The sequence below is a fragment of the Rutilus rutilus genome, assembly GCF_951802725.1.
Source record: "Rutilus rutilus genome assembly, chromosome: 3".
In the NCBI taxonomy this organism is placed as follows: Eukaryota; Metazoa; Chordata; class Actinopteri; order Cypriniformes; family Leuciscidae; genus Rutilus; species Rutilus rutilus.
The window spans coordinates 57,318,664-57,343,920 of NC_140211.1; the positions used below are offsets into that span (position 1 = coordinate 57,318,664).

At 41.7% G+C, this 25,257-nt stretch overlaps 1 protein-coding gene across 2 annotated transcripts; it reads right to left on the reverse strand.

Annotated features, from left to right (window-relative positions):
* Positions 1-774: 774 nt before the first annotated feature.
* LOC311288019 (beta-1,3-galactosyltransferase 2) lies at positions 775-4,122 on the reverse strand. Of its 2 annotated transcripts, XR_014626857.1 has the most exons (3): positions 4,048-4,122; positions 1,534-3,138; positions 1,010-1,116 (listed from the first exon to the last, which is right to left on the reverse strand). XR_014626857.1 is itself a non-coding variant. In XM_084405226.1 (2 exons), exons 1-2 carry the CDS (start codon positions 4,071-4,073, stop codon positions 2,082-2,084), a joined length of 1,083 nt encoding a protein of 360 aa, XP_084261352.1. In that variant the 5' UTR covers positions 4,074-4,122; the 3' UTR covers positions 775-2,081. The 2 variants fall into 2 exon arrangements, 1 of the variants encoding a protein (XP_084261352.1); XM_084405226.1 differs by having other exon boundaries at positions 775-3,138.
* Positions 4,123-25,257: the final 21,135 nt, after the last annotated feature.

A 25,257-nucleotide genomic window follows, 5' to 3' on the forward strand; every position in this document is an offset into this window, starting at 1 on the left:
TGCTTTTATAATTGTTTTCATAGCTGCGGTATGGGCAGGATTTTTCCCTCCCATTTAATCAATATTGACTGCAGATATTGTCATATTATTCATATCAGTAATATGATATTATGTATTGCATTGCTACCTTAAATATGCTATACACAAATCAAGTGGAAGAGAAAGATACGATTCTAAATTCTAAAAAATTCTAAACTGATATTCGTATAGGCTATGATGTCAGGGTATTATCTAATCATCAGCATCAGAATGTAGAAGATAGACCCATAGATATGAGATCCTTTATTTGAAACATTTAAAAATGTTGCAGTGTGTTGGCTTTTTAACTTTGAATACAAACGTCTTGTCTTTTACTTTTGTAGCTTTTTTACTAGTCAGCTCCCAACGCGATGTTATTCATTGTACGCGCAAATTCAAAGCGTCGCGTCTGGGCACGTTAATGACGCTCGCGCTCTTTTAAACTCGTAGACTAACAAAGCGGTGAATGATTTTTCCAGAAATGACGCTGATCTACAGTAGCCCACAAGTTTATATTTAAAATACATTGCAATCACTCCAAAATCGATGACCTGTCCTGCATTACGAGCTGTGCTTCTTTGCGTGCCTATTTAGGCTTTTGCTTCGCACTCGCAGCACTGGATGCGTTCGTTATGTATAGGGGATGTTACGGTTATGGAGGCCCCTCCTCAAAGCCCGAGGCCCTAGGCAATCGCCTGCTCTGCCTATAGCTAGCGCCGGCCCTGACTACATCATCGCTGCTAAAAAAACCCTTTTGGAACCTTTATTTTTAAGAGTGCAGATTTTATAGCCATAAAAAAACATTTATGTGTGTAAATTTGTTCGTCTACGACTACAACTATCATTAAATGGGACTTATTATCAAAGAGTTGAAACACCAATGAAGAATCCCTATAACATCTTTTTAGTTTCCGTGGCAATTTATTTACTAATTTACATGCATTTCCCCCTTAAAGATTAACACAATATAACTAAAATATAAACACACTTTAAAGACTGCAGCCATTTAAAGCTTTATTAATTCCATCCCTCTTTCAATCTTTCAAAAACCATAGCAATACATTTAGTTTAACAAATATCTTAGCCTATCTATGGCCTCTTTTTTGCATACAGATTTTTTTTTTTTTTTGACTAGCTGACTCGGGCTGCATTTCTCAAATGCATCGTTGGCCAACAATGGTCTCTACGATCAACTTGGCCAACGATGCATTTGAGAAACGCAGCCCAAGTCAGCTAGTCAAAAAATGTTTTAAATAAAAATAAAAATCTACTGTATGCAAAAAAGAGGCCATAGATAGGTTAAGATATTTGTTAAACTAAATGTATTGCTATGGTTTTGCTATTGCTATGTATTGCAAAATATTGATAAAATGTATTTTATTAAACCGGGCATTATAGTTCTGATCATTATGCATTAAAAAGTTATTATAAACAACTACATATGTAACAGCACAGCAACAAAACAAAAAAATACTGAAAAAAGTTACTTTTGTTAGGCCAGTTCAAGTGATTTACTTTCTTTTTTTTGTGTCATTTTTAATCCTATTTAATTAATCTTGGTCTTAAATCGTTTATTTGGCTGTTCCTCATCATAGATCTGACTTATAATGAACCCAGGTTTTGTGTTTCATTCATGACAAATGACCGGCAAGCTTTGTTAGTCACATGTACAGTCAAACCAAAATGTATTCAGACACCTTCAACATTTCTCACATTATTACATTATTACCAAGCAAAGCTTAATTTTGTTCAGTCTGCAGTGTAAAGAGGTTGCATTGGCAATTAAAGAAAAAACACATCAGCAAAACATGTTCATGTCAAAGTGTCTGAATAAGTTTGGTCCCATTTAAAAAAAAAATATTTTACTGGTAGTCACTGCATGAAGAATATTTGGGTATAACATGTCACAGTTTACTTTATTTTGCTATCCTCACTTACATAAATGAACTAGTGTCCTGCACCCACTAGTAAAAAAAAATATAACAAATTATAACTGGTGTTTGAATACTTTTTTGTTTGACTGTAAGCCATGTAACCATTACACAAATTCACCTTTTTTGTTGTTAGCAATAAGGACCAGGTGTCTGTAAGTTCCTCCAAAAGTCAACCTGGTTATTTAAGCTTCGTGTCGTTGTGGCGATGAGTTTCGAATAGCGACAACGGTTATAATCCACAGGGAAGACATTGAATAGGCTTCCATCAGGTGGATCAGTCAAAGCGATTCCTAAATGACTCATGCACATGCCTACATACACATCCTCTATGTAAACCGGTTTGACAATTTGTGCTGCTTCAACAAGTTTTCCTGCCAAGTCCAGAGAAAACACATATCCTAAACCCAGAGCGTAGGTAGGATAGTGATCCGGGGAATAAGCCGTTTTTGGGAGATACCATTTAGAATTGGGGTCTCTCAAAACCATTGCATTCCTGGCCACAAGTCCAGTCATATAGTTCTGCTTTGGTGCCGGCAGAAGCATATTCACTAAGTTTTTCACATTGAGAAATATATCCGAGTCGACCTTCATCGCGTAGGACGCATTCTGACAATAAGCAGAAAGCCATTCTAGCATTACCACTGTCTTAATGGTGAGATTGTAGTAACTGTCCCAGAAATTACTTTGTAAAATGTCATGATATTTCTCGCTTTCCTGCAACAAATCCTCTTGAAGCTTTTCGCTGTCTTGTGAAGTTGGCAGACCGATCAGAAATAGTAGACTTATTATCTTGTCCGCGACTGACCTCTCCGTACCCCACGTTGAACGGATGGCGTCCCGAGCGGCCAGGTTTCCTGGAGCTACTGGTATTATTAACACCACGAAAGTATTTTCCTTCTGGCACGTCTCCGGCTCATTAATAACAAAACTATAATGGTTTGGGTAAGCCACATAATATGGATCTGGAGGCTTCCACGGTTCAGCAGAAATCCCTCTCGATACTGTAGTCAGAGAAACTTTGGTCGTCTTATTGTGAAATGTCTCTGGAAGGAATAGTCTAACAGCAGCTGTCCAGGTTTCTGAGTTTTCATAGACGATGATGTAGCAACACAGCGACAGGATCAGCAAAATGGTGAATATAACATATGAACGATGAAATCTGCATCCGCCATTTGTTTGCACTTGCCTAAAAAGAGAAAACAAGTCTTTTGGCATGTCTATGTAACAATGCATTCAGATAAATAATTTTGATAAAACGTTTGTTATCATTAATACACACAGCAATGCTGTACAAGGTATTCCTGATGAGGTGTTCAGTAAAAGCATTAAAAATTTCGATGTTAATGTTTTACATCAAGCTGGATAAAAACTAATTGGCAACACTTTACAGTAAGTTTTAATTTGTTAACATTAAGTTTTGTACACTGTAAAAATAGTTTCATGATTTGTTATCACAAAATGTTATCTTTTGTCAAATCAACTTAGATGATTAATGTGGCTCAGATAACAACATCATTCTGAGTTTCTGTTTATTAAACCAATCTCCAAACTCAAATTTTTAATTTCAATGAACTCAAAATGTTAAGGCTAACCTTTTTAAGTTAAACCAACAATACTTTTTTTTTTTTAGTGTATTAACTAACATTAACGACCAATGAGCAATACATATGTTACTGTATTTATTCATCTTTGTTAGTGTTTGTTAATCTTTGTTAGTGTCAGCTGTTCATTGTTTGTTCGTGTTAGTTCACAGTGCATTAACTAATGTTAACAAATACAACTTTTGATTTTAACAATGTATTAGTAAATGTTGAAACTAACATTAACAAAGACTGATAAATGCTATAGAAGTGCAGTTTATTATCAGTTCATGTTAACAAATGAAACCTTATAGTAAAGTGTTACCAACTAATTGTTCTCATCTAAATCCAAATGGCACTTCTGAAAAGATTTCTTATTTTGCACATTGAATCATTAACAGTACATTTGCTACAATATGGATTATAACTGAAAGTATTTTATGCCTTCACAATTTCAATACACAAATTAAAACAATTAAACACATCAGTCTAATAATGTTGCACTGGTACTTTACCGTCGTTCTTCACTGACGTCCGTCATGTTTCTGCTGTTATTTCAGATGCATTTTTCAACTCTGCTATTCCACGACAAACTGGCTTGGTGAGTTTCAAGTACGTTTAAAGTCAAACCTTTTTCTTTGTTTTGCATATCCAGTTCCACCCCTTTGTCACATCACAGACAATAGGCGGCCATTCTGATATGACAGAAGCAAAAAAGCTTGAACTTTAGTAAATATATACATGTAAACATAGGTGTCTCTTTTGAGACCCCAATAGCTGGCCATTTTTGTGCTTTACATAAACACAACAATGACTGGGCTTTATTTATTTAAATTACTCTTCTTTCAAAATCTCTTAAATTAATCCAATTTCTTTAATTATACTAACTTATTGGCCAGTTTATAAGTCAGTGAATGGCTTCATGTTATTCAGATGATTATCTTAGTTAATGTTACGGTGGTTGATTTTCTGGTTTCGTTTCCCTTCTGTTCCTGTTTTACCTGCCTAAATTTAGTCAGGTTGCTTATCTGTTAATCAGTCCTTATTTAACATGTTCCTGTTCGGTTTGATTCCTGCATGTGAGCAAAAACGCACCATTTTGTGTCAGTTCCTTTAAATGGGTGGAGCTTCAACAGCTTGTGTCATTTTACCTTACACAGACATGCACTGAAAATTTCGAAAACTTTTAGCCTTTTATGTTCAAACCGGAGTCAGATGATGTCTACGGAGTAAATGATGTAGAGACTCAAGAAGAAGTGACAACATGTAGAATGCAGCAGGACATTTCTGAATGGTTGATGAATTTATGTAGCTGATGTGTAGGGTAGACTGAGTACAGTTGAGACACTTTTTGCGTTTAGATTTTTCACACAAAAATAGATACTGAAAATAAGTGAATTTCCACATGACATGCCACATGACATTTCATTAGCTTGTAGACTAAGATATTATCAATCAATAATACCCATAAGTATTTTATATCTTCCGACTTAAAATATAAGTTCCGTCCACTTCCGTCTTAGAGTGGCCTTTTATTGTGGTAGCTAGGGGTGACCCCGAATAGTCGAAGATTCGATGCTTCGATTGGAGGAGCCTGATTCGACTACCGATCTCACGGTCGAATCTTCGCAGAGGTGTTATGAAACGAGGATAATGCCACTTTGGCTATATGAGGGCGCTCAATGTCTGATTTCACATAGAACTACCGGTTTTCTGTCAATACGTTAATATTAAGCCTATTATGATAATGCTGTATATAAAAATGTGCAAAGAAAGAAGCTTTTAATAAATATTTTTTAACGTGCGTGAATAAATCCAAACACCCCGTGACAGATTTAAGTTTCACTTTCAATCCGTGACCGACAGAGGAGCGTCTTGGTGGCAAGGATTTAAATCTTTAACAATGTCTGGGATAAGAAAATCTAAAGTGTGGATGTACACCATCAGAAAGGATATTCTCCAAGGCTGGATTTAGCATCAGGAAAACCATGATCGCACTTCTGCCGGCCAACGTTAACAAGTTGGTTTTCCACAGGACATTCTAAAACGCTTAACGTGAAAAAAGCTTTTAAAACGATTAAAAGGCACTTTAACGTGGCTTAATGTATGTACACAGTACACACTTTATTAAGAAACCATACTATGTGCAGATAAGCAGATGAACCCAGAATATGAACGCAATGCGTTCCTCCTATAGTAGGGCTAAAGCGTTTTCTGTACATAATTTGATATTTTAATTTAACTATTTTAGGAGATTAAGTCGTTAAACGTTTTTCACGTTAAGTGTTCCGTCTTTTCCAAAACGTTTTCTCAGGTAGGCTACCGCGGCACCGCCGGCGCCTACCGATAATGTATTTTATCCGCGCGCACAATTTGAAAAGACTCCAACGGACACAGACAGAGTGAAAGACTGGATTTGTTCTCTCGATCAGGTAGGGTAGCCTACAAGTGATTTCAAACTTTTCAGCCGGTTCTAATTTGATTTTTGGATGCTGTGAACATTTTTAGCAAAAAAGACTGCCACTCCAGTTTACATTAATGGTTGTTTCTGCAGTTAAAAAGACAAAGTTGAAAATTCTGGCTACTATCGTTATTTTAATCATTTCTTTATTTTTATTTTATTTATTGATCTGTCAGGGTTATCTAATCTAACTATTTGTGGCTTGTGTTTTGAATATATGTTCCCCTGCACTTTAGGCATTTTGCACACATTTGCTCCTCATCTTGTGACTTGATTCTGATTTATTTCGTTTTGTATTTTTATTTATTAGAAAGGTATATTCTGTTCTAATTTAATTTTGTAAATTAATTGTTTATTTTTTCGGTGCATCGATGTTGTGCTGTACTTAGAGCCTGCTCACACAGCCGGTAATTTAGCCGATTTAATTTGATTTGCATGTGAAATGCAAATCCTGTCTGAAGTGTGGCAGCATATAAAAATGTTTTTATACATTTTCTTCTATATCTTTGTGTGGTTTTCTGTACATCGCGGCTTTGAAATGTTAAAGCCCCGCCCCCATACACATGATTCGACTATTAGTCGACTATAGGCAAGACTTGACGATTCTGATTCGACTATGAAAATCCATAGTCGGGGACACCCCTAGTGGTAGCCTAAGGCACACCTGTGCAATTATCATGCTGTCTAATCAGCATCTTGATATGCCACACCTGTGAGGTGGATGGATTATCTTGGCAAAGGAGAAGTGCTCACTAACACAGATTTAGACAGATTTGTGAACAATATTTGAGAGAAATAGGCCTTTTGTGTACATAGAAAAAGTCTTAGATCTTTGAGTTCAGCTCATGAAAAATGGGGGCAAAAACAAAAGTGTTGCGTTTATCATTTTGTTCAGTATCATTTTTATTGACAGAATATCTAGGCGCAGCCAGGGACGGGAGGTTGTCGGGTTTGGGGACCACACAATTTCGTCTCTGCTTTTTGCGGATGATGTTGTCATGTTGGCCCCATCAGACTAGAACCTTCAGCATGCACTGGGACGGTTTGCAGCCGAGTGTGAAGCGGCTGGGATGAGAATCAGCACCTCCGAGTCCGAGGCCATGGTTCTCATTCGGAAAAGGGTGGCTTGCCCACTTCAGGTCGGTGGAGAGTTCCTGCCTCAAGTGGAGGAGTTCAAGTATCTTGGGGTCTTGTTCACGAGTGAGGGAAGGATGGAACGGGAGATTGACAGACGGATCGGTGCAGCTTCTGCAGTAATGCGGTCGATGTACCAGTCTGTCGTGGTGAAGAAAGAGCTGAGCTGCAAGGCGAAGCTTTCGATTTACCGGTCAATCTACGTTCCTACTCCCACCTATGGTCATGAGCTGTGGGTCATGACCGAAAGGACAAGATCCCGGATACAGGCAGCTGAAATGAGCTTTCTCCGCAGGGTGGCTGGGCGCTCCCTTATACCCCTTTTCCACCAAAAAAGAACTGGTTTGGAACAGGTAGTGTAACCACTGTTCCTTTAACTATAAACTTGCGAACTATGCTTCCAACATCCTCAATGTTGCCGGTGCTTCTCAATATCCCTTCTCGTTTCCTCGCTCCTCCGTCCTCCATCCTATGACCCAGAAACCGATCGAGCTCAGCCATCTTGAAGGACATCTCAATTCTCTAATACCCCTTTTCCATCAAAAAAGAACTGGTACGGAACTGTTGCTGGTTCAAAGTTGGTTCAGCTTGCGAACCTTCTCAGAACCTGTTTGTTTTTCCACTGACTAGAGAGCCCAGCGAACAACGTCGTTACGTCACTGTGTACGTTGCCATACGTCTTAGCTTTCGCCAGCTTCAAGCATAACAATTACCAATGGCGGACTACATCGTCTTTCTTCAAATGTTTCTCCTGGCTTTGCGATCCTATATTGGGGTCAGAAGAAGACGTTTAGAACACATTTGTGCTGCTCGTCTGGATTACTATAGACGGAGGTTACATTCGAGAAGAAGTTCGACAATAACCCCACCCCCAGCCCCCGACACAAGCATGACGTGGTAAAAGAACGGTTCTAGTCCAGCAAAGAGTTGGTGCCGCTTTGGAACCAATTTTCCTGGCCAAGAACCGGTTCTTTGGCTGTCGAAACACAAAGAACTGGTTCGCGAGTTGGCACCGGCTCCGAACTGGCACCAACACTGCCTTGGTGGAAAAGGAGTATTAGAGAGGTGAGGAGCTCGGTCACTCGGGAGGAGCTCAGAGTAGAGCCGCTGCTCCTACACATCGAGAGGAGCCGGCTGAGGTGGCTCGGGCATCTGTTCCGGATGCCTCCTGGCGCGTCCCACCGGGAGGAGACCCCGGGGAAGACCTAGGACACGCTGGAGGGATTATGTCTCCCGGCTGGCAGAGGAATGCCTCAGAAGAGCTGGAGGAAGTGCCTAGGGAGAGGGAAGTCTGGGCGTCTCTGCTTAGACTGTTGCCACCGCGACCCGGCCCCTGATAAGCGGAAGAAGATGGTATGATATGGTATTTTAGGTCCTTGTACATTATTTCCTCTTTGATTAATTGCAAATGATCACTAGGAGAGAACAGTGTTCAAACAGGTATAATGTTTTTGGTTTTTTTAACCACTTAACTCTACAAAAAATTTCAAATGCCACTAACAACATCAAAACTCCCCAATAACGAAAGTGGATATCCGAAAAATAGGGGTGAATTCAGGTTCATTGGGACACATTTTGCCATTGAGATGACTGGGAAAAAGTGTCCCAAACAACCTAAATTTAGTGTCTTTTGAGTGGGGAATATCTTATATGCCACTGTTATTTTGACTTGTTGAAAAAAACAATGTTTTAAAGTACCATTACTTTTTACTTAAACTTGTTGTTTTGAAGCTCATTTGCCCTTCTTTTCTTTATATAGGACAGGCCTATAGATATCATGTAAACATGCATGCGTAGTGGTTGTTCCACTGCATTGTGTTATTTTGATGTTTAATGACTTTTTAACACAGAGCTTGTCGTGCCAATAATTGCAGCGTTTGTGTGGTAAACACATAAAGAGACAGACATCAGCAACACTTTGCTCTGTTGCCTGTTAACCACAAAATGTATGTCAAGTACAACAGGGGGCCGTTTCAATAAAATGTTTGCGTCGTCTGCTGAGTCAAACCTGTGGCGGTTTTCTCTGTGATCAGAGAAAAGGCTTACCAAAAGGAGTCTAGAAAAATGAATGATAGAATAGAGAATATGGAGTTCCAGATTTTAAAGATGTGCATGTTTAGTGTAGATTACAAGTGCATGAAGATTAAGAGTAGGGGAGATCAGAGTAGACAGACAGCTGTCTGTCACTACAGAGTAGTGTTGTACACAAGTTTTTTTTTTCTTTTTTTTTTTTTTCTATTATTCAATGCCATGAGAACAAGAGGTATTACATATTCACATTATTACATTAACATTAGCTGCCAGGAAATGAAAGAAAAACACAAAATAAAAATAAAATACTTTTTTTTTTACATAAAATCCAGTGCTTTCAAAGCATTACGTTTTCAGCGCTTTTTAGTTTTTTGTTTGTTCCAAAAGATTTACATATATTTTAAAGTCATTTTTAAAATGTCAAAAATTTTGTTTGCATTGAGCCCACTTCGTAACAGTTTAACAAGTCAGAAAAGAGCTATGGTGGTGTCATCAATATATCATATACTCCAATATCTTTTATTTTGAGCTCCAACATCCTCAATGTTGCCGGTGCTTCTCAATATCCCTTCTCGTTTCCTCGCTCCTCCGTCCTCCATCCTATGACCCAGAAACCGATCGAGCTCAGCCATCTTGAAGGACATCTCAATTCTCTAATACCCCTTTTCCATCAAAAAAGAACTGGTACGGAACTGTTGCTGGTTCAAAGTTGGTTCAGCTTGCGAACCTTCTCAGAACCTGTTTGTTTTTCCACTGACTAGAGAGCCCAGCGAACGACGTCGTTACGTCACTGTGTACGTTGCCATACGTCTTAGCTTTCGCCAGCTTCAAGCATAACAATTACCAATGGCGGACTACATCGTCTTTCTTCAAATGTTTCTCCTGGCTTTGCGATCCTATATTGGGGTCAGAAGAAGACGTTTAGAACACATTTGTGCTGCTCGTCTGGATTACTATAGACGGAGGTTACATTCGAGAAGAAGTTCGACAATAACCCCACCCCCAGCCCCCGACACAAGCATGACGTGGTAAAAGAACGGTTCTAGTCCAGCAAAGAGTTGGTGCCGCTTTGGAACCAATTTTCCTGGCCAAGAACCGGTTCTTTGGCTGTCGAAACACAAAGAACTGGTTCGCGAGTTGGCACCGGCTCCGAACCGGCACCAACACTGCCTTGGTGGAAAAGGAGTATTAGAGAGGTGAGGAGCTCGGTCACTCGGGAGGAGCTCAGAGTAGAGCCGCTGCTCCTACACATCGAGAGGAGCTGGCTGAGGTGGCTCGGGCATCTGTTCCGGATGCCTCCTGGCGCGTCCCACCGGGAGGAGACCCCGGGGAAGACCTAGGACACGCTGGAGGGATTATGTCTCCCGGCTGGCCGAGGAATGCCTCAGAAGAGCTGGAGGAAGTGCCTAGGGAGAGGGAAGTCTGGGCGTCTCTGCTTAGACTGTTGCCACCGCGACCCGGCCCCTGATAAGCGGAAGAAGATGGTATGATATGGTATTTTAGGTCCTTGTACATTATTTCCTCTTTGATTAATTGCAAATGATCACTAGGAGAGAACAGTGTTCAAACAGGTATAATGTTTTTGTTTTTTTTAACCACTTAACTCTACAAAAAATTTCAAATGCCACTAACAACATCAAAACTCCCCAATAACGAAAGTGGATATCCGAAAAATAGGGGTGAATTCAGGTTCATTGGGACACATTTTGCCATTGAGATGACTGGGAAAAAGTGTCCCAAACAACCTAAATTTAGTGTCTTTTGAGTGGGGAATATCTTATATGCCACTGTTATTTTGACTTGTTGAAAAAAACAATGTTTTAAAGTACCATTACTTTTTACTTAAACTTGTTGTTTTGAAGCTCATTTGCCCTTCTTTTCTTTATATAGGACAGGCCTATAGATATCATGTAAACATGCATGCGTAGTGGTTGTTCCACTGCATTGTGTTATTTTGATGTTTAATGACTTTTTAACACAGAGCTTGTCGTGCCAATAATTGCAGCGTTTGTGTGGTAAACACATAAAGAGACAGACATCAGCAACACTTTGCTCTGTTTCCTGTTAACCACAAAATGTATGTCAAGTACAACAGGGGGCCGTTTCAATAAAATGTTTGCGTCGTCTGCTGAGTCAGACCTGTGGCGGTTTTCTCTGTGATCAGAGAAAAGGCTTACCAAAAGGAGTCTAGAAAAATGAATGATAGAATAGAGAATATGGAGTTCCAGATTTTAAAGATGTGCATGTTTAGTGTAGATTACAAGTGCATGAAGATTAAGAGTAGGGGAGATCAGAGTAGACAGACAGCTGTCTGTCACTACAGAGTAGTGTTGTACACAAGGTTTTTTTTTTTTTTTTTTTTTTTTTTCTATTATTCAATGCCATGAGAACAAGAGGTATTACATATTCACATTATTACATTAACATTAGCTGCCAGGAAATGAAAGAAAAACACAAAATAAAAATAAAATACTTTTTTTTTTACATAAAATCCAGTGCTTTCAAAGCATTACGTTTTCAGCGCTTTTTAGTTTTTTGTTTGTTCCAAAAGATTTACATATATTTTAAAGTCATTTTTAAAATGTCAAAAATTTTGTTTGCATTGAGCCCACTTCGTAACAGTTTAACAAGTCAGAAAAGAGCTATGGTGGTGTCATCAATATATCATATACTCCAATATCTTTTATTTTGAGCTCACAGGAGAAGTACAATTTTACTGTGAGCAATATTGTATATTTAATTTAATATTTTATGACCAGAAAACTGATTTACAGGAAGGAAAGTTAAATATATATATATATATATATATATATATATATATATATATATATATATATATATATATATATATTACAAACATGTATAGCTTTACCTGTAGGTTAAATAAATCTGAGAATGAAATTATTATGTCACTAACAAATATTAGATTTATTACAGTCCACTACCAGTCCAAGCTGTGGAGTCACTGGTACAGCTGTCTTTTTAAAATGCCTATTTAAATTGTTGTTTTGTTTCTATTTGGTGTGTGTGTGTCTTGTATCTATATTGGACCATGAGTCCGGAACAAAGTTGAATTGAATTGAAATTGAATTATTGTATCTATTTAACTTTCCTATATATATATATATATATATATATATATATATATATATAGATAGATAGATAGATAGATAGATAGATAGATAGATAGATAGATAGATAGATAGATAGATAGATATGCGCAGCATTTGTAAAAGTAATACAAACAACACTTTTTCATGATCAGATTTTTTTTTTTTTTTTATACAACATTGATATTACACTGATATTAAACAGTTAAACACTTTTGAACAATTAAAGCACTGTGGTAGTTAATATGCTACCTAAATGATCAACAAATATACATTCTAATAACAAGGTGTATCAGAAAATGAACAATTAGGCTATATTGTATTGCAGCTAGCATCTTAACTTAAATGTGTTTGTCTATTGCTAGGCACCTCTTTCCAACTCGGTCTATTTAGCTAGCTTGTACGTGTGTTGTTTGGATTAGAGTCACTTTCCAAAAGTTGCTAAAAGTTGGCAAATAAAAGTTGCTAGGGTAGTCTGAAAAGTTGCTAAAATCAACCACACATGGTAGTGACACTTTACTGCCAGTCATGCCTTTCACTTCCTTCTAGAAGTCATACGTGTTGTTACAAAAAAGTTTCCTTGCCATTGAATCGGCCCTCAGCTCTCTCATTTTTACTAATAAAACGTACAGTGTACTTGTATCGGGCATTGGTGACCCTTTTTTGCTCAAAAACAGGCCCATATCTTGGTCTACCTGCAAGTATCCACTCTAATGGAATATGATCAGCAGTTGAAAACTCATATAGGAATTTTCATGTCTGTTAATGAGGCGTGTGCATCTGCTGTAGCTATACAATGATCCAGCCACAAGGTTGTATGCCATGCTTCGCTTATATACTGTATGTAAAACTATCTGTGGGCAAAAGCGCTTTCGTTGACAGGATTAGCCCATTGTCTTCACAAAACTGGTTCAAGTGATTAGCAAAAATGTATTTACTGTCAGATATATCTGAATTCATATCACCAACAACAAACACATTAGATCATTTCTTGTCCTGTATAAATGAATTTATAAAAGCAAGTCTATTAAGATATTCAGTTTCATTAAGTTGACACTCATACGGGGTGTACACATTCAAGATAACATATTCCTTGACATTTTGTTTTAAGTGTATAGCTATACACCACTCCACTTCAAGTCTAATTATGTTAATGCAAGAGTCAAGTCTCTTATCCCAAATAATTGAATTATCCATCACTAATATCCACACTGGACTCCCCAGCCCCATGGAAGTTATCCTTTATTGCGTTTATTCCATTTAGATCCTGTTTTGTCAGAAATGTCTCTTGTAAACACAGCACATCTCACTGATCCAGGAGCTGGTCTATAACAACACGGCGTGCTCGGTCTTCGACGCACAGGCCCACGCGCAGGCCACGACAGTTGTACGATACTACTTTTATATTCATCCGTTCAGTGTTAAGCCTCAGTGTTATGGGCAGACAAGGCCCCAGTCACTGCCAGACCAGCACGGCTTGCTCCAGAAACACCAGATCTGCTGCGTTGCTCCATGGCGGATTGCTATTATAAAGGCGGATTTGCCAGGCGCACGCCAGGAGCGGTTCATAGCCGAGGAGACCGACGTTCTCGTCAGGACCGTAAAACACAGAGAAGTGACATTGTATGCGGATGGGAGAAACACACCCAAATTAGCTTCGGTTAAACAGGCGAATAATAATTTTGGTAAATGTGTAAGCTAGATTTATGCCTAATTTTTTCACATCTTCATGGACACCACATTGATTTCCCTCAAGTGGAATATTTTTCCTTGTAATTATGTATGGTTTGCAAAAATGTCAACTGCTGCGTCTGTGTGTATATGAGAGAAGCAAAGTGTATGCGCATTGTGCACACATTATGGCCAAGCATGCGCCCTTAAAATAGCATCTGAACGCGCCACTGAAAACGCGCCACTGACTTTAGACGAGGTTTTGCCTGGTCTGTGGCGGAATTGTTTTCTGGAACTGCAAAATAGCACCAGGGAACGTTTGCGCCGGAACACGCCGCCTCTTTGCGCTGCACCGCCCCCCCGGGAGCGCAAGTTCATTCCCTAGTTTACCGACGTGCGTCTGTGGAGGGAAAAGTCCACTGTGCGTCGGGTGCAAAATAGGAATGATACATGCATCGGTGTACAAAATCCGTAAAATTGATGTGCATCTTGGCATTTCCATCAAGCGTTTTTTATGTAATATGACAAAATTCACATATAAAAGTTAGATGGCAACATACTTACGTCTGCCTTTCCACATGGTTTAGGAGTGTGTTTATGTGAATTTTTGACCATTCTTCTAGAAGTGCATTTGAGAGGTCAGGCACTGATGTTGGACGAGAAGGCCTGGCTCGCAGTCTCCGCTCTAATTCATCCCAAAGGTGTTCTATTGGGTTGAGGTCAGGCCAGTCAAGTTCCTCCGCACCAAACTCGCTCATCCATGTCTTTATGCACCTTGCTTTGTGCACTGGTGCACAGTCATGTTGGAACAGGAACATCCCCAAACTGTTCCCACAAAGTTGGGAGCATGAAATTGTCCAAAATGTCTTGGTATGCTGAAGCATTATGAGTTCCTTTTACTGGAACTAAGGGGCCAAGCCTAACCCCTGAAAAACAACCCCACACCATTATCCCCCCTCCACCAAACTTTACACTTGGCTCAATGCAGTCAGGCAAGTACCACACTTGAATTCACTGGGTTCCTGAGAGCGACCCATTCTTTCACAAATGTTTGTAGAAGCAGTCTGCATGCCTAGGTGCTTGATTTTACACAACTGTGGCCATAGAAGTGATTGGAACACATGAATTCAATGATTTGGAGGGGTGTCCCAATACTTTTGGCAATATAGTGTATCTAGTGACTAAACTGTTATGCAACAGGAATACAGACACACAAATACAAACAGCAATTGTTTTCGTATATAAAACGATATCTCACAATATTACAGCAGTCAATGACAATGTCAACATCACAAAACCTATGGTGAAATAAATGTATTATCGTATGAACAAAAAAACTGGAAATCTACATAAAAAGAGCAGATAAGTCTCAGTAGGCCTATAACATATTAAACCAATCCTAAATTACTTTTAGATTAGCTTACTTATATATTCTTATAACACTTTTATTGTTATGGAAAGATAACACATTGTTTTAGGGTTAATTGAAACAAAACGTGTCTGTGTGATGTTATCTCAATCTTGGGAAGAATTATGTTAATTATACGTTTTGGTATAATTTCAGCGGGTGATAAGGTGAGAACACCATTTCCTGTGGCACCATTAGAACGTCTCGACCGCCCCCAGGTGTCTGGTCCCAGTATAGCTCATAAAGCCCGCCTCCCCATGATGTCTAATGGAAGTGATGGAAACTAGACAATCAAATTACACTTAAAATTTACACGACAATGATTTGCTTAAAACTGACGACGTTTCCCGCGTACAGACAACACCAATGTCAAAACGATCCCCATTCACACGTATCGGCGAAAACGACTAAAACCCTGTATTCTGCTGCCAGGCCATTAGATGGCGATGAAACACTATAGACTGAACACATGTGCATGACGTCATCGTCTCCGGAGATTCGCGTTTTTGTTATTTGCACGGAGACCGTTTTCAAAAACTTGAATTTTGATTTGGTCAGCCTGAGAGGAGATATCATCTGGATGGGTAATAATCTGTGGTGGGAAGGAGAAGATGACGAGTTGCCTCTCAAGTCAGTGTCCAGAGTACATGTTTGAGCTATGTTAAAAGTATTTGAGAAAAAGCAATCAAATTTCGTAAAGAGTGATAACTCCTCCGTCCAGTAAAAGTCCAGATTGAAATCAGGGATCGGTATTTTTAGTTGCCCTCGTCTGATGAGTCTGGTGAAGATTAATTAATAATTGACAAAAGGAGCTGGGATTAGAGAGGTGCACCACCAAGTAAAATATATTGTCTTAATATTTTTAAAAAAGAGAGAGAGAGAGAGAGAGAGAGAGAGAGCGAGAGAGAAATGATGATGGCTCCGATCAAGATGACGACTCCAGTAGAGTTATTAGCATCCAAACATTTTCTTTACAGGAACTTAAAAGGGGAACTGTCTAAGAAGTGGGAAGAAAGAACAAAGAAATTAAGCACTAAATGGCCAGCAGAGGGAATAACTGATGTGGCTGTGTGAAGGGAACTGAAAGTGTTGATAAAATAATTATATGGTTGAAGATAAAAGTAAGAAAAGAAACGGGAAGAGAGAGAAGGAATTGGAAATATTAAATTTATTCAAGCAGCAAGGCATAGAACTAAAACAATTACAAAGGCAGGAGAAAGAGAGTAAAGCTTTATTTGGACGGGATTATTTTAACATGGAGAGGCGGGGTTGTAATGTCACGTTAATTACAGAAAACAAAGGGAGAACTCAAATGCAAAGGGAAAAAGATATTTATTACAAAAGAAACACTAAACACAAAACAAAACCCACGAGGGGGAAAACATAACTAAATACAAAACAACAACTTCAAAAACGAACATACCAAAAGGAGTCACGGGAGAACAGGAGACGTGTACAAGACAACGATCCGACACAGACTGCAAACACAAAGGAACTTATAAAAGGGACAAATCAGGCAGGTGATGAGGAACAACAGGTGGGGCAAATGAAACCAATGAGATAACAAGGAGGGTGGGGTCAAAACAGTGACAGGAACACAAACACCACATGTGCTACACGAGACAGGACAGGCATGTGACATTACCCCCTCCTTAAGGAGCGGCTACCAGACGCTCCACTAGGGACGGGAGGGACAGACCAGGGCGGGACGGGAGGGACAGACCAGGGCGGGACGGGAGGGACAGACCAGGGCGGGACGGGAGGGACAGACCAGGGCGGGACGGGAGGGACAGACCAGGGCGGGACGGGAGGGACAGACCAGGGCGGGACGGGAGGGACAGACCAGGGCGGGACGGGAGGGACAGACCAGGGCGGGACGGGAGGGACAGACCAGGGCGGGACGGGAGGGACAGACCAGGGCGGGACAGGGGGAACAGGAGGGACAGACCAGGGTGGGACAGGGGGAACAGGAAAGACAGACCAGGGTGGGACAGGGAAAATGGACAGTTTGGGAGGCCAGGGCGGAGCAGAGAGTCCATCGGGCGGCCAGGGCGGAGCAGAGAGTCCATCGGGCGGCCAGGGCGGAGCAGAGAGTCCATCGGGCGGCCAGGGCGGAGCAGAGAGTCCATCGGGCGGCCAGGGCGGAGCAGAGAGTCCATCGGGCGGCCAGGGCGGAGCAGAGAGTCCATCGGGCGGCCAGGGCGGAGCAGAGAGTCCATCGGGCGGCCAGGGCGGAGCAGAGAGTCCATCGGGCGGCCAGGGCGGAGCAGAGAGTCCATCGGGCGGCCAGGGCGGAGCAGAGAGTCCATCGGGCGGCCAGGGCGGAGCAGACTCTCCCTCGGGCGGCCAGGGCGGAGCAGACTCTCCCTCGGGCGGCCAGGGCGGAGCAGACTCTCCCTCGGGCGGCCAGGGCGGAGCAGACTCTCCCTCGGGCGGCCAGGGCGGAGCAGACTCTCCCTCGGGCGGCCAGGGCGGAGCAGACTCTCCCTCGGGCGGCCAGGGCGGAGCAGACTCTCCCTCGGGCGGCCAGGGCGGAGACTTTCCCTCGGGCGGCCAGGGCGGAGACTTTCCCTCGGGCGGCCAGGGCGGAGACTTTCCCTCGGGCGGCCAGGGCGGAGACTTTCCCTCGGGCGGCCAGGGCGGAGACTTTCCCTTGGGCGGCCAGGGCGGAGACTCTCCCTCGGGCGGCCAGGGAACAGGCACCGGCTCAGGAACAGACATCACCAGCTCGGGCACTGGAACTGGCACCACCGGCTCGGGCACTGGAACTGGCACCACCGGCTCGGGCACTGGAACTGGCACCACCGGCTCGGGCACTGGAACTGGCACCACCGGCTCGGGCACTGGAACTGGCACCACCGGCTCAGGCACTGGAACAGACACCACCGGCTCGGGCACTGGAACTGGCACCACCGGCTCGGGAACTGGCACCACCGGTTCAGGAACAGACACCACCGGCCCAGGAACAGACACCACCGGCCCAGGAACAGACACCACCGGTCCAAGTGTGTGCATAGCCCACACACACCACATGGCTGTGGCCATAATGGCCAGTGTTGCGGTCACTGAGGGTTCAGGAACAGACGGCTCCGGCTCAGGAACTGGCACCACCGGCTCGGGCACTGGAACTGGCACCACCGGCTCGGGCACTGGAACTGGCACCACCGGCTCGGGCACTGGAACTGGCACCACCGGCTCGGGCACTGGAACTGACACCACCGGCTCGGGCACTGGAACTGACACCACCGGCTCGGGCACTGGAACTGACACCACCGGTTCAGGAACAGACACCACCGGCCCAGGAACAGACACCACCGGTCCAAGTGTGTGCGTAGCCCACACACACCACATAGCTGTGGTCATAATAGCCAGTGTCGCGGTCACTGAGGGCTCAGGAACAGACACCACAGGCTCAGGAACTGGAACAGACACAGACACAGGCACAGGCACTGGCTCCGGCTCAGGAACTGGAACAGACACAGACACAGGCACAGGCACTGGCTCCGGCTCAGGAACTGGAACAGACACAGGCACAGGCACTGGCTCCGGCTCAGGAACTGGAACAGACACAGGCACAGGCACTGGCTCCGGCTCAGGAACTGGAACAGACACAGGCACAGGCACTGGCTCCGGCTCAGGAACTGGAACAGACACAGACACAGGAACCGGAACAGACACTGGCTCCGGCTCCGGAACAGACACTGGCTCCGGCTCCGGAACAGACACTGGCTCCGGCTCCGGAACAGACACTGGCTCCGGCTCCGGAACAGACACTGGCTCCGGCTCCGGAACAGACACTGGCTCCGGCTCCGGAACAGACACTGGCTCCGGCTCCGGAACAGACACTGGCTCCGGCTCCGGAACAGACACTGGCTCCGGCTCCGGAACAGACACTGGCTCCGGCTCCGGAACAGACACTGGCTCCGGCTCCGGAACAGACACTGGCTCCGGCTCCGGAACAGACACTGGCTCCGGCTCCGGAACAGACACTGAAGGTTTGAAGGGCGTCTCCAGGATCCGAGCTAAACGCTCTAAATAGCCGATCAGTGCCCCCCCGGCCATGAGAATGGGCATCTCCCGATCTGTCTCCGACTGGGCAGACGTGGCTTGAACCATCTCTGGCTGGGCAGATGTGACCTGAACAGTCTCTGACTGGGCAGACGGAACGTGAACAGTCTCGGGTTGGGCCCCTAGACTCGGGACCACCAGACTCGGGACCACCAGACTCGGGACCACCAGACTCGGGACCACCAGACTCGGGACCACCGGAACAGGGACCACCGGAACAGGGACCACCGGAACAGGGACCACCGGAACAGGGACCACCGGACTCGGGATCGCTGGAACAGGGACCACCGGAACAGGGACCACCGACATAGCCACGGAGGGGTTCTTTCCTCTCCTCCTCCGTTTCGGAACCACCGGAACTGGGACCACCGGAACTGGGTCGAGGAGGGGCCAGAGTGGAGAGTGGTCTTGAAATTCCTCTCGCCCACCTCCTCTACTGTGGCCTCCACGGGTCCCGCGAAATATGACCAACCGGGTCCCCTCAAAACTTTGCCTCCTCTCCCGCTCGGTGGCTGGGGAAGAGACCCTTTGCTGAGTCCTTGACATGGTCGGATCGTTCTGTCACGTTAATTACAGAAAACAAAGGGAGAACTCAAATGCAAAGGGAAAAAGATATTTATTACAAAAGAAACACTAAACACAAAACAAAACCCACGAGGGGGAAAACATAACTAAATACAAAACAACAACTTCAAAAACGAACATACCAAAAGGAGTCACGGGAGAACAGGAGACGTGTACAAGACAACGATCCGACACAGACTGCAAACACAAAGGAACTTATAAAAGGGACAAATCAGGCAGGTGATGAGGAACAACAGGTGGGGCAAATGAAACCAATGAGATAACAAGGAGGGCGGGGTCAAAACAGTGACAGGAACACAAACACCACATGTGCTACACGAGACAGGACAGGCATGTGACATGTAAGGCCTGCCCAATCGGTCCAACAACAGTTTCCGATAAGCGGGTGAAGGTTTAAGGTTTACTGCGGGTTACTGTCTTTTCCGTGTGGCAAAGTAATTTAATTCCAATTCAACTTTTATCTGACTCCATTTTATCACGACCTCGAATTTAGGTTAGAATGCCAATTGGTTATTGGTCATTTATATAATAGTTTAGCGACACATTTGATTATTCTATTTATCTCTTTACTCTTATTATTCTCATCCATTCGGGTGCCAAAGTCGCACAGGTTCCTCGCACCAGCACCTTAATATTATGCGGGCTCACGATCATAAACTCATCAGTTTTTGGTCACTAAACAGATTTAATTGGATAAATATATTAGACGGTCGCATTCACGCTTACTCAATTTAAGATATTTTTGTATAGCCCCCCGTGGTCTGTATACACTTGAATTAAAGCAAAGTTTTCTTTAGACAGAGGTCATGGGCACTGCTAAAGATATAAGCCGACCAATATTACCTCTCTGATAGTAGCTTTGGTTTGGTCATGACATGGTTTCCCACGTACACTTAACTAGATTTTGTCTTTACAAGCCAGGTACACTTGGATTAGTGCCAAATATTAGCCTGAACGCTAAAATCGCAGTTGGTGTGCCCAATGCTCCACTCAAAACTGGACTCTAGTCTTGTCACTAATCTGACGCAGATTTGCGGGAACATGCGCATTCGCTTAATCTACTTGGGAAAAAAAATTCAGAGTAAGTCGGAATAAATCCAAATGTAACAATTTATTATGTCAGGTAAATGTATCATGCCAATTATGTAATCAGTTCAAAGATAATAAATACAAAACATCAAATGCTCTGGAATAAAGAGAAAAGATGCAAACCTGACATTAGAAAAATACATAATGCTGAATGTCTGAAGACATCCAGCATTACGGGCTGATTTCAACTACAAATCGCCCCGAGTCTCTTGTGGCATTTCTTTATGTACTCAGACCAGGGCAGATACTTCTTTCACATGGAAACATGAGCTAACAATGGGAATTTGCATTCAGAGTTGTCACCTTTTGAGGGCAGGATGCCATTTGCCCGGAAGACACACCCTCCTCTGTGATATCTCAAAGCAAGATATCTCTAAACTCTTAAAAACGTTGTTACCTTTTGGTTTACTTCTTTGGGAATGAGACATTTGTACCTCTCGCACTGAGACATTTCAAATGAGGCCAAACATGTATTGCGTTGTATGATAATTGTTCACATTAAACCAAATAGAATTTGGGGTGAATTTCAGGTGATCTCAGCATGAGAGAGAGATGACATGGGGAAGGGAAAGTAATGTAAATGAATGCAAAACTGAGTTGATTGCCCTTAGAGCAAATCTCTTTCTCAAGAGAGAGTTCAAATGTTTATTTCCTTGTTTCTCTTTTTCTCAGAGACTGGCCCTCTCTTCCAGTTTTTCCAGTCTTACAGGGACTTTTACCTTCAGTAAAAAAGGTCCAGAAAAATTACCTCAGGTAACACTAATCCTGTGCGAATAGACCCGCTGGAAAAATGTACGTAGTTATTCCCTCATTTCCTGTTTAAAAGTAGTTTTTTCAGTTTTTTTCAAGCAATCAGTTGTATTCTACACTGTGAGACAAAACTCAAGTGTTTTCCACACACCATTCAGATCAAAAAGAAGATCGAATGCACTTGTTAGAGGCACAAAACGTCTTTAAGCGTTAGGTAAGTGCCTATTACCAACATAATCCAATCTGAATTTAATTAATACATCGTTCGACCGGACTTAACTGTTTTATATATATAAATATAGGTTATGTGTTTGCACACATGATATCAGGAAGCAATGTAATTGTGTAATAGGTATCCACTGGAGGCAAGCTGTAAAGAGAACCAAAGTGCAGCTTTATTTCAAATAAAACAAAACATGAAACATAAACATGGCGTGGCATGAAAACAAAAACCGTGGCATGACCTAGAACTTACACAACAGCAGATTACAAGGAACAATACTTGACAAAGACACATGGCAAACACAGACTAATGACAAGACAAGGGACCTGTGAACAATGATCAGACAATTAACCAATGACAAGACACATGGCAGGATCACATGACAAACAGGGAATCACATGACAGACATGGAAACATGACATGAACAAACCCAAAACGTGACAGTAATACATATGTGACGACTGGAAGGTGACAGTGGTGAGTAAACTCCTCCCACTTCTGCTAGTTTTACTGAGATATCTTATCTGTGTGAATTGGCCGTTATTATTACAGACGTCCTGTAGTAAAATTACATTACTCCATCTACCCTTGTAAAACTAATCCTGTCCGAATAGTGCTTATGAATACAAAAACAGAGAGATCACCCCCATATGCAACACTTTATGAGAATGCTGCGAGAAGCTGTAAAATAAAAGGCCCTGTAGAATTTGAGGAACCGATCTGATAGATTACAGAAGAAGAAAACGGTGAGCAAGAGTGTGAAGAGGAGCCAAGAATGATACAAGTAGGGCTGCACAATATATCGAAATTATTGAAATATCGCAAATGTATAAATCGCAATATACATATCGCAACTTTTATTGTGGCCAGCCTAAGGCACACCTGTGCAATAATCATGCCGTCTAATCATCATCTTGATATGCCACACCTGTGAGGTGGATGGATTATCTCAGCAAAGGAGGAGTGCTCACTAACACAGATTTACACAAATTTGTGAACAATATTTGAGAAAAATAGGCCTTTTGTGTACATAGAAAAAGTCTTTGATCTTTGAGTTCAGCTCATGAAAAAGGGTGGCAAAAACAAAAATGTTGTGTTTATTATTTTGTTCAGTGTATGTATTCACTCATTATTTAAATTTTTATATTTTAAACAAAAAAGTTACATAGCTTTAAGGTAGCAATAGTCTTTGCCAGGTGAATGAAATGTGTGTCAACAGAATAAATCAGAACATCCAGAGCTAATATTAGCTATAGACCTTTTCAGAGCTGCGCTCGTTGCGTTCTGTCTTCCGGTTTGTATTTCCACTGCATAAAGCAGGGGTGTCCAAACTCGGTCCTGGAGGGCCACTGTCCTGCAGAGTTTAGCTCCAACCCCAATTAAAAACACCTGAACCAGATAATCAAGATCTTACTAGGACTTGATTATCTGGTTCAGGTGTGTTTAATTGGGGTCCATTGAGTTCAGATAACACTGGGTCCATTGAGTCTAGGTCCATTGAGTTCAGATAACACTGAAAAGACTTTCAAAACAGTTTCAGTCTGATTTCAGCCTAATAGGGATAGGCTACACTGTACATCATTAAGTGGCTAATTTTGTATGTATTTTGTGTATTTTTAAAATATAAAATACAGTTTTTTACTATTTCACATAGTATTTTGTATTTTATTTTGATATATTTACACTTAGGCAAATGTAGACTTTTTGGGATTTTTTGGGGGGGCTTCATTTTCCAGCAGGATTTGCACCTGCCCACACTGCCAAAATAACCAAAACCTGGTTCAATGACCATGGTATCACTGTGTGATTTCATGTAATATTCTAATTTTTTTAAATCCTGTTTTCGTGGGTTTTATGAGCTGGAAGCCCAAATTATGTACAAATAAACAACTAAATACTTGAAATCGTTTAAGTTGTGTGCCCTGAATCTATAATCTATGGAAGTTTAACGTTTTGAATGGAATTATGGAAATAAATAAACTTTTCCATGATATTCAAATTTTTTGGAAAGGGTTTGTATGTCGCTTTAGTCTAACTTGTATGTTTGTTTTTGAGCGACTCTTATGACATTAGAAACATCAAGCAGAATATAAAAAAACATAAGAAGTTTGGTTTACTTCTAAATACAATATTTTTTATTTATTGTACCAGGTACATTAAGTATGCTTAAAAAGATGTTCATTTATTTAATTTATTCGTTTTTCCTTTTGTGTCAAAGAAAGATCTCAAATAATAGGTACTAATTATTTATGTAATCTGATTTTGACTGCGATTTCTGCAATATAGATTAATAATTGTGCAAATAACCAACCACAAATATCAATAAGTCCTGCTTCCAACACATCGGCCAAACTGAAAAACTTATCGGCCGATGCCGATATTTAAAAAATGCCAATTATTGGCCGATATATCGGTCTTGGCGATATATCGGTCTTGGCAATATATCGGTCTTAGCGATATATCGGTCGACCCCTACAAACAACCAACCATAAATACCAACAGGTTGAAGGAAACTAAAAGGCTGTAACTTATGGCCTATAAATGAATTATTTGAATCACAATATAAATGTATTAAAAACACACACACAAATATACAAATACTTTCATTCACATTTCTGTGTTTAAGGACAAAGGAACACATCAATATGCAAAATTTCAGTATATTGTGAAAGAACCAATTCAATTTTAATAATACAGATACTTCTTTTATTGATTTATTACAGAAATCGCATTCCAACAGATTTAGGCTTGGTTTCACAAACAGGGCTTAGATTAAGCCAGGATTAGGCCTTTGTTCAATTAGGATATTTAAGAATCTTTTATACACATGCCTTAGAAAAAAAAACATTACTGGTGTGCATCTTCAGACAAAACAATGGCTTTGACATATTTTAAAGGGGACCTATTATGCCCCTTTTTACAAGATGTAATATAAGTCTCAGGTGTCCCCAGAAGTTTCAGCTCAAAATACCTCAAATATCATTTATTATTCCATGTTGTAAATTTTTGAGTGATAAGAAAAACATGCTGTTCTTGTGCATGTATCTTTAAATGCAAATGAGCTGCTGCTCCCCGCCCCTCTTTCCAGAAGAGGGCGGAGCCTTTACAGCTTGTGCCTCCAATACTCTGCCAAAAACTAACAAAACATCTGTTTGGCTTTTATTATCATCTCTATCGTGGTCACGCTCACATGAC

What these genes read in the sequence shown, in the direction of transcription:
- LOC311288019 (XM_084405226.1), bottom strand. Translation starts at nt 4,073, where the DNA reads ATGACGGACGTCAGTGAAGAACGACG. An exon ending in GACGTCAGTGAAGAACGACG is followed by an intron (nt 3,139 to 4,047) that starts GTAAAGTACCAG and finishes TTCTCTTTTTAG; the next exon opens with GCAAGTGCAAACAAATGGCG.